Source organism: Vigna unguiculata, chromosome 4 (assembly GCF_037176805.1).
Source record: "Vigna unguiculata cultivar grain cowpea cultivar isolate G323 ecotype 2 chromosome 4, ASM3717680v1, whole genome shotgun sequence".
In the NCBI taxonomy this organism is placed as follows: Eukaryota; Viridiplantae; Streptophyta; class Magnoliopsida; order Fabales; family Fabaceae; genus Vigna; species Vigna unguiculata.
The window spans coordinates 11,719,918-11,730,774 of NC_140795.1; the positions used below are offsets into that span (position 1 = coordinate 11,719,918).

Genomic DNA, 10,857 nt, shown 5'->3' on the forward strand with positions numbered 1-10,857 from the left:
TCTAATGAAACGCATTTTTAAAAGTGAAACAATCACAATCTATTACGTAAATATAGTTTAGCACAGAACTTAAAATAGTTTGATTTCAAATCAATTAACTACTCGAAGTCATTAAATTTGGAATTTGCAAATTTTAAAACAAACCATTGAAGTAAATATATGTTTGCAACTAATAAAAGATAATTTGCGGAACAAAACGAACAGTAACCACAAGTATCCTATATTCGACATATGAAACACCAGAAAACATTATAAGTTTAAGTGTATTTTCGATAAGATTACATCAGACAATAAATGAGATTGCATGTCTGAAAGACATAAGTAAACATAAAAATGGCACCAAAACAAATACAATAAATCTTATGCATTAGCGTACAATATTGCTGACATCAAAACTGCGCCCTTGGGAAAGCTTAATGAGGGCATATCTCTTGAAAATTCTCACTCAAGTGAAGCGCTATGAAAAGCCCTGCAATATAAAAGCTACCCCATCAAGACTTCGAAAGAGATGCAAATACAAAACAAAAATGATAGCGCGTCAAAGCCAAGCACAGAACATATTGAAGGCCACCAATTAAAAAATATCAAAATTAAAAAATTACAAGTTACAACTTTTGTATCCTTCTATGTTGCTATCGAATTAGCAGTTCAGAATTCACAGCTGATTGGCAAAACACAACTTTGAGACCAACAATGTAAGATATTATCATACCACCTTCAACCAAAAATCCTTGGCCTTTTGAATCTTCCTTCCTCTATATATGTTGATTAACTTTCTTATTTCTACTCCGAACTCAAACTCCCTTAGATTCCTAACATGATTATATGTTGTGGGAACACACATGATTATTCTTATTTATAATGAAGAGATATAACAATACTAAACAAAAATATCTAATAATGGAAATAATATATAAGATATTTCTCTATCAAATTATACCATAATTCCTTATTTAATGCAACTAAACCATATCTTTAACATAATAAAATCATATCTCTAATAATATATAGAGAGACACACATATAATAATAAAAAATTACCTAAATTTAAAGACATTAACAATTGAAAGTCGTAACTCAGGGTCAGTTGATTGTTTGCAAGAGATACAACAGAACATGATATCAATTAGCACGCCCAAATGAGTTTTATACTATACAAAAACAAAAAAGGGAGAAATTATGAATTAATCCCCAAAATTTCAAAATTTTGGATGAATAACTATCACTTAGGGGCAGAAAAGGGCTTTATAGTCCACCCAAGTAACCAATATTTACTGCTATTGCTTCTAGCAGAAAACACTCAGCGGAACGAACCTGAAGGCACAGGGTGGCTCCGCATTGCTTATAGCAAGCTTTGATAACTATGTTACAAATCATTGAATTGGGGATTTAGATTTATTCAACAATCACCCAACAGTCCATTGCTATCGACCTATGATGAAACTTCAATATATTAAATATCCGTGTCCAACATGTTTCCATATCCAATACTTTATTAACACTTATCAAAGAGTATCAAATCTATGAAAGGGTAATATTTTTATGATGATAATAATTTATAATTTTTTATTTTAACAATGTTTAATATATTTGATTTTAATTTGGATTTACACAATAGCAATCATACATACATATATATATATATATATATATATATATATATATATATATATCATGTTTTTAAGAATTTTATATATTTTTCAATATACATATATCACATATCGGATCCTATTATTTTCAAAATAAGCACATTGATGTATCATATACATGTCGTATCTTATACATGTATCATATCCATGTATCATATGTCAACTTTACAAGGTAATAGAATAAATAAATGAAAGTGCAACACAAAATGCATGAAAAGGATTGCTAATGAAAAGATAAAATCTATTGGCAAGATCAGAACCATACCACAATAAATTAATCCTCCTCCATTGGTACATCTGGAATGTCAAATCTATCCTCTTCAATAGTCTTGTTTATCACAAATACTGGACTGGGTATTGGTTGTCAAGGAAAGAGTACGCAACAACAATATTTATCACAATCATAACTGAGCTAGTTCCAAATTCGAATTAGACATGCTACAAGATGAATGCCATTTATTGTAACCAATCAAAAATTTCTTGCTCTTAAATTAGTGTTTTATAGAAATTTAAATTAAAAAGAAAAAAGAGACACAATCCTCTGTCAATTAGGTATTTCAGTCGTCATGTCACGTCAATTACTTCAGTATCAACATATTTCTTTCTGAATTTCTGCTTAATTAAATGTCTTGAATGTTTCGAGGGCTGAATAGTCGACAGAAAAAAAGTTTAAGATCATACATGAGTTAGACTATAGATACCATGTCATGCATCAACCTTAAGAAAGACAAGTGGGGTAAGAAGGTGGAAAATGTAAAGGATATAAATTGACATAAAGTCTTCCTCCTTTTCACCTCGGTTGCGGCTGTGTTCTAGCTCTCTATGAATTTCAGGTGTAACCTGCAGTATAGGAGGAAACAATATCAATCACGGCCAGAAATTTGGAACAGAAGAAAAGAAACCCATTAGATTTGATGCTCTCACCAATTTATGCTTCTGCTTTTCCAGTAGATCCCTTAATCTATCCTTGTCTTCCTTTTGCAACTCATTCTTATACCTGAAAAATATCACACAAAAGCAACATAAAATTAAAAAGGGGGCAGGAAAACTAATCATTACTGTATTTCATGCTATGCTAATTATAAGTATTATTCATTGATGATATAGGAATTATACTAGAATTTACTTTCTCTGCTCTAACAGTTTGTTTGTCTTGGATGATTTAGAGAGGATAATGGATATTTCTTGTGTTTGTAAGAAATTAAGATTTTGAACTGAAAACATGTAGGACCCACCATTGAAAACACCATAGCAATGTTTGCCCAAAGTTGACATAGAGGTGAGAGGTTGTGGAGTTAGAGTGCGCTAGTAGTTGCAAACAGAAGAATCAAATCTGGGATGTGAGGTTATATAGCAATTTCCCCTACTTTGGTTAAAAACAGATCTAAAATTCAAAATAACACCATTTTGGGACATCTTCTCTAGCCCATTGGATTACATGGAGTAACACCAAAATGGCATGATTGTACACCATTCTAGCCGCCAAAGGCATCACTATGGCTACAACACGACCCACAATAATTGTTGGTGGTCACCCTGCTCAACACCAGTACATCACATGTTATTGAGTACTCTGCTAGGGAAGAGGACCCTTCTATAGAAATCCTTATTCTCCATACCCATTTTTTTCTTTTATCCTTTGTCAATTCAATACATACAACTTCATCATTGAGTTCTTATTAGTCACTGCTCTATCAAGATTTTTGTAGAGATCAACTAGAAATATAATCATACTATATAAATAGATGTAAACCTCACTTTAAAAACTAGTTTTGTAGAGTTAAATTAGGCCTAAATTCACTTTCTAATATGATATCAAAGTCTATCCTAACAAAGTTTGTTGAACATATGGTGTCACACTCTATCGAACCACCCATAAATATAGTCTCACGCTCAAATTATTATGTCTATAACGTAATGGGGTGTATTGGAAATATAACATTCATCAGAAATATGACCAAACTATAATAAATAAATGAATGCAAACGTCGCCTTGCAAATCAATTTTGTAAGATTGAATTATCCCTAAAACCACTTTCTAAGAACTGTATTAGACGAGCATTAAAAAATAAAAATAAAAGGTTAATCACTGACCTCTGCACAAAAGCAAGAAGTGACTGGTGCCATATGACAGGCATTATCCTGGTTTCATTAAAAAATCTCATAAAATGAGCAACAACTGCATCAACCACACGATATGGCAAAGCATATTTTTTCTCCAGAAGAAGCTTTATGAAATAGCTGCAAATATTGTAACAGCAAGAATTATGGTTCACTATTTCTGTAAAATATAAATTCAACTCATAAGAAATTCATAAACTGTATTTTCATAATTATACTTTATTAAAAAAATAATGCAATATTAAATACCTTGTGGTGCCACAATATTCCATTCCAGAAAGTTTCAATAGAGCAACACTGCATACACATCCAGATGTTTGGATACATCAGACATTGCATATGACTCAAATAATTCAAACTTATACTTTCACTTTCAACATGAGATAGCATACATACAGCATGTATTAGTTTCATTATGTCAAAATGCCTCATACACTCAGGTAGACTGCCAGCTCAATAGAGTTAGCTACTGCCGTAACAGTTGTAACATAACTGTAACAGCTTGCAATACAAATCCTGATTTCTTAGATTAGAGATTCATAAAATAAATAACACAATTTTCCATTTTCTCTAAAATTCTCTAAATCTCATAAATCTTTAACATGAACCATAGTTTTAAATCCTAGATTGTGCCACCACTCAACAAAAACACTATGGTTTTTATTGGGTAATGATACCAAGGAGATATGTTTAAAATCCTTCTGTTATATTAGGAGTGCTTAAGAGAGAAAGGCCCAGAAAACCAAGCAAACACCTAAGCTATTTTATTTGGTAATAATAACAAGGAGAAATGCTAAAATCTTTGCACAGAAGGAGAAATCCATCCCTACATCATTTCTCCAAAATACTAAAGGCTATGTCCCCTAAACTATTGTCCAAGAAAGCAACTTCCAACCACTATGACACACATCTCAGTGAACTTTGAATAATACTTGTTATACACCCAAGTTTCAATTAGACAAAGTTAACATACCTTGAATGAAGTGGAGGAATAGAAACCTTTTCTATAATGCTTCCAACAATGACTGCTTCCCTGAGAGTGCATGTGCGTGACTGAACATGAAGAAAATTGTCAAACATTGCAACAAACTTTCAAAACAATTGAATTATAAACTTTTGTCGAGACTGTATATGGTTGGAGTAAACTGGAATTAAAAAGATCCGATTTCATTTCAGTGAATAAATTCAAATTATTAAAAGCACCAAAGAAAGCATAAATAAATAAATAAAAACTCATTTATCACTCTACAAAATGTGAGAGAAGGTGAATAAATTTACTTAAATAATACCAGAGCTAATAATTTCACTAAATTTTATATAACTCTGTAGGTAATTTGTCCAAACGATAACACAAAAATGGAAATGAGCAAATTTCAACATATGTTCAAACTATAATGTAAAGATTCCCCATTCCTCACAATCAAAGAGGAACTTTCTATCTGTCAAGTTACGGTGATAGAACTTACATGTCATTCACAATACACCATAAACATAACTCTTTCTTAAGTTAATTCATCATTCTAGAATCATGTTATTCTGTATTTTCTATTTTCCACACAGAATTCATGGTTAATTTCCCCCTCTTTCCTCCAGGAATTATGGCAAAGAACTTCAAATGCTGGTCACGTCACCAAAGGATATATAATATGTAATTTGATGAAAATGCATAAGTATGTACAATAGTTTTTAAGAATTAACAGAAATCCACAAATACAACTTAAAAAAATATCCACCAATGATTAATTTGAAATATCAAAAACCAGCGTAGACACTAGCAAATACCTCACATAGGGGAAACAGTATTCCCTTAAAGAATGCAGCAGGTTTGTACAATGCCTTTTTCAGAGTTTGGTATAAGGCAAAATGCAACCGCTTATTCTTCCGTATATCTTCTCTCACTCTTGGAAGCAACACAAGCTTGTAGAAGCGTTCTGCCTTTTTTGCACCAAAATTAGAAGCAAAAATCCTAGTTGCTTGATAAAGAGCATTTGGAGACCAATTCTCAGGTTCAGTTATATACAGGACCTCCTCCCAAAGTTGCATAGAGGGGATGTGTTTAAATGCCTTGGGTATTTTGCCTATTGTATATTTGCTGAGATGGGTCCCAACTCTGCCAGTAGGGAAGAAGGCAAACAAAAGTAAAGTTGAGGGCAAGAGATATAAACTACATTCAACCAGCTAAATAACCTAATAGAGAAGAATTTATTAATCTAATTTACATATTGATAATAGAACTGAATAGCAAGCTATACATACCCCTTGTATATGTCAATTATGGACTTGTCCAATTTTGGGACAGGTCGCATTTCTGCAGACAAAAATATCACAAATTCAAGAGTGAGAATAATACCTCCAAGCAGACAGAACAAACATGCTAAAAACACTCAACACCAAAACCAAAATGAAAGAAAGTATGAGCAAAATGAAATGCAGTAAAGTATTGCCTGAAGCAACAGAAGCATCCTTTTCTTTTATTCTTTGGACAATGAGGTCTGCCAGTGTTTTCTGCTGAGCAGGATCTTTCGATAAGAATGCTTCCATTAGTCTCTCATCCTCCTCATTAATTTCCTCCTGAATTTCAAAAATTGATCACATATTAACTAAAATCACCCACACCACAATAATGAGGAAAAATAATTGAAAAGAAAAAAAAAATCACTCAATCTAAAACTGTTCACTAACAGAAAACAAAAATTGCTTAATAACTTTTACTCTCTAAGTCTCAAAATCTCAGCCTGATTCATACATTTAGTCCAACCAAACATTTCTGAACCTCCTATTCAATTACACAATTACAAATTGTCACCTTATTTCTTTTCTTCTATAAATATCAGATTTACAAACAGACTCTAAAGGAACTGAGTACACATCTATGAAGAACCAAAAAAATAAACTCCATATTACCCTACTTGAAAAATCTTCCATAATCTACAAAGTACTGATAGCTGAAGAAAATAAAAAGACAAAAAATGAGCTTATTTACAAAGTTAAAATCAACTCAAGTTCTTAGTAACATTTACTTTATAGATACTCTTATATCTTACTGGGTGAAAGCATTGTTTCGAAGTGCTCCTTAGTAAGAACTTTCTCTTCTAGGAAAAAAAAATATGAAGAAAACAATAAAATTGACTTCTACACAAACTAAAATTAGTTTGCTTACAAGTTATTTGACCGAGCTCCTATAAAATAATTCATAGACAAGCTATAATGAACTGGTGAAGAAGTCAATTCCATTTATGTTTCATGGTTTTCTTTATTGGAAATCCATTAAGGAAAACTTTGTTTCAATGGGACTGACAAAAAGTTTGATTTTAGCAATGGTTTTGAAAATTCTTATTCAGCACAGGACCTATAGTGCCTGAAAAATATAAAGTGAAAGTTATTTGGCAAAGCCAAGGGTTAACCAAGGGTTAAAAAAGGGAAAAAGCGTTCTTAGATTACCGCAGTTCAATAAACAAAAACTCACCAAATGAAGGAGAGAGTAAAGGTGAGAGAGTCAACTCACTTCATATCCCGCGAATTGGCTCTGCGTTTCAGAGAAGCCGGCAAAGTCATCGATATCGTCTCCGTCTGCTTCCTCCGCGTTGGGAATCTCTTCAAAGAAAGTGGCGGCGTTGCCATTTGCCGCCTCATCTTCCTCCTTTTGCTGCAGCAGCGCCTCCTTCATGATCTTCGAGCTGATTTTGGAAGCGATGAGTTTCTCTTCCTGCTGGTACTGCTTCGGCGCTTTCGAACGCTTCTTCGTCTTCGCATGGTCAGCGCCATACGGATCAAACGGTTCCGGATTCTGAATCCGCTCCTTCCTCTTCGCCATTCTTAGCTGCAATTACTGAAAAAATAACAAAATTTGGATAAGGGAAGTTCACGGAGTAGCAGCTTATTCTGCTGCCTCTCACAGTGAATCTCTTTTTCTATCGCCCGAAGTGAGAGGTTTAAGAGAAGAGGGTTTTCTTTTCTGTTCCTAGTTGAATAATTGGTAAACCCTAATTATAAGTATTTTAAGCATTCGGGATAGATATATCTTTATTTTATTATAATTTATTATCAATATGTTAATATTGTAATTACAGTATATTTTAATATTTGATGTAGAAATATAGTTTTATTGTATATCATATCATATTTAAAATAGTAATATGTAAAATATATTTGCACACTAATAAATGGTTATTTGTAAATATTGACCCTTTAAACAAACTAAGTTATAAAGTTTGATTTTAAACATAATAAAAGAATAAAGTATACACAACAAAAAAAGGACTAGACTACTAAGTGAAATGTGTTAATATATACATAGAAATCCTGCTAGAGAAGTTAAATTTATAATTTGAATAATAATATTTTGATTATTATTTTATCAGTTTTTAATTTATTATTCTCATCACTGTTAAATCATCAAATTACATAATTTAAAAAATAATTAAAGATCATGATGAATTAAAAGTGAATAAAATAAAATAGATCAAATATTATTATTTTTATAATTTTAATAATGATAAGTATAAAATTAATTTTTATATGTCCTTCATTTTATTTTACTATATAATTGTTTAAAAAAACAGTTTTTTTTTCCTTAGTACGAAGATATAATATGTTAGAATTGATAATAACCAATGAGATATTGATTTTAATTTTAGAAAGATTTAGACGGTTAAAAACAAAATACGTATTTAAATTGTTTTGATCTCAAAGGTGATATTAGAGGGTTAAAAAAGGGTTTCAATTAAGAAAAAGAGTTCGAAGAGATTAAGGTTAAAATAAAAGAGTTTCTTTTGTGTTTTTCTTATTCACTATAATAATATTAATTATTTGTGAAATAATGTTATCATGTAAACTAAATATTACATTTTAAATTATAAATATAATGTAAACATATTAAGTTTTTTTTTCAAATACAAATATTTAATATTAAAAATTTCAAAGAAAATAACCAAAAGTAGATACAAAAATAAACTTCAAAAACTCTAAAGTTTAAGAGATTACACAATTTATTATCAATTATGTAATATATATATATATATATATATATATATATATATATATATATATATATATATATATATATATACATATATATATATATATATATATATATATATTCCACCCAAGTTAAGATTATATATAAGTCTTGTTAAAAATTTCGCATTTAATAGGATTATATTAGATATATAAGATTTTATCAATTATATCTATAGAAAATCATTCTCAATAACCTGATTTTTAAATTAAATTTGAACAAAAATGAAAGGTAAAGTGTATTGTTTTAATGTAATACAAATTTAAAGATTAAAAAATAAAAAAAAAATTATAAACTTAAACTAAATAGATTTCATCCGTTTTATAAAGGACAACCAAAATTAGTATAATTAGTATAAGACGAATAAATGGTGCAAGAATGCACTTTTATAATTACTTTAGATTTTATTTTCTAATCAATTAAAATAAATTATTTATTTTATAATATATAATTTCATAAGTTCTCTATTAGAAAAATTGCTGCGTAAAATAAAACACCACGTACAGCTTTTTATAATTTTTTCTTAAAATACGTTTCCTAGAAATACTTTGTTATAGCGTATTAAAATTTCAAAAATTAAAAAAATATACAAAAACATAAACTTTAAACAAATAGATTTCTTCCATTTTAAAAAAGAAGATTAACAAAAAACAACTAGTGTATTATTTTATATGTACATATTTATGCAGTAAATAATCACTACAACTATACGTGGAAATCTTTTTAAATTTTCAATTATTTTGGAATAATTTTTTTTTACTGTAACTACTGTTGCATTTTAAAAAAAAAAATCAAATTCATACTTTAAAAAAATTGTGAATCCAAACAATTTTAATTTATTTTTATAATTATTTTTAAAAAGTTTTGTCAGTTATACTCTTTTAACGATTTTTCGTCTTTTAAATTTCACGTATTTGTGTTACTTTATTTTAAATATAATTGTTTAATAAATTTATCAAAGTAAAATATTCTTTTTATAATCAATTACTAAATGATTTCAATTTAAAATATTTTAAATATATTTTTGGTGATATTAGTCTAATATTGTTTAAATATTTTTAAATAAAAAGTTAAGAAGTCTAATTTCGTTCTTTAAATGTAAGTTACTGATAAAAAGATTATTATCGGGAGAATTTAAAGATTATTTTTATTAATCAATATTTCCATAAATAGAAATATCTATTTGTTTTGAAGAATCTTTATTATACTCAAATAGGAAATTTAATGTTCTAGCACAAATAGAAAATTTATACTCAAAATAAGCTCACAAAATACACAAGAAAATGACGCAAGGATACACTCTCACTTTTTCACTTTACAAGTTCGTCGAATGACTAATTCCTTATGTATTATACTAGTTTTTTACCCGTGAAACGCATGGGTTTTTTAGATTATATTTTTTCGTAAATGGCAATGAGCAATGAGTGCTATGCAATGACCTATATATGAAAATATGATGTTTTAAATAAATTGTGAAGTGTAGAAATGAATTAAACAAATAATAAAATACATATTGTTGTTGCTTTGAGAAGCATTGTTGTTGTATTTCATTTTGTCTTTGGTTGTCTATTTTTTTATCTGCAATAACAAACACAACAAAAATCACTGATAGAAATGTTAAGTTATGCTGAAAATATGATTTTTTTAGAAGACAATGATTTTCGTCCAATATACAATAGAGCATGCAGTACTTTGAAACATAACAATTGAAGAAGAAACAAAAAGATAAATAAGTTCATGTATGTTTTTACAAACTAATAAGTTAAATTAGAAATGAAAAATACTAAATTACATCCCTATAATCTCTTATTTGTCAAAGAGTTTCAAAAATTTCTTTGTACACAACGTTTTTTGTTGTGTTTGTGACATTTCCATCTTCATCTAGTATAAGTATTTTCAATCCTCTTTTTGTTTTGACTCTAGAAATAGCAACATATAGTTGGCCATGTGTGAATACAAGACGTGAAAGATAAAGTATGACTCTAGAAAGGGTTTGTCCTTGACTTTTGTTAATCGTCATGGCAAAGCATAAGGATATCGGAAACTGTCTTCTTTGAAATTTGAAAGGCA

General features: G+C 29.3%; 1 protein-coding gene across 2 annotated transcripts; it reads right to left on the minus strand.

The window, feature by feature from the left end:
• Positions 1-204: 204 nt before the first annotated feature.
• Positions 205-7,740, minus strand: LOC114182521 (bystin-like protein). 2 transcript variants are annotated; one of them, XM_028069406.2, is made up of 11 exons: positions 7,276-7,740; positions 6,215-6,341; positions 6,027-6,078; positions 5,553-5,880; positions 4,744-4,823; positions 4,020-4,067; positions 3,744-3,890; positions 2,574-2,646; positions 2,414-2,489; positions 1,915-2,003; positions 205-469 (listed from the first exon to the last, which is right to left on the minus strand). In XM_028069406.2, exons 1-10 carry the CDS (start codon positions 7,582-7,584, stop codon positions 1,924-1,926), a joined length of 1,320 nt encoding a protein of 439 aa, XP_027925207.1. In that variant the 5' UTR covers positions 7,585-7,740; the 3' UTR covers positions 205-469; positions 1,915-1,923. The 2 variants fall into 2 exon arrangements, with proteins under 2 accessions (XP_027925207.1, XP_027925208.1); XM_028069407.2 differs by lacking the exon at positions 205-469 and adding an exon at positions 739-812.
• Between the last annotated feature and the right edge of the window lie 3,117 nt (positions 7,741-10,857).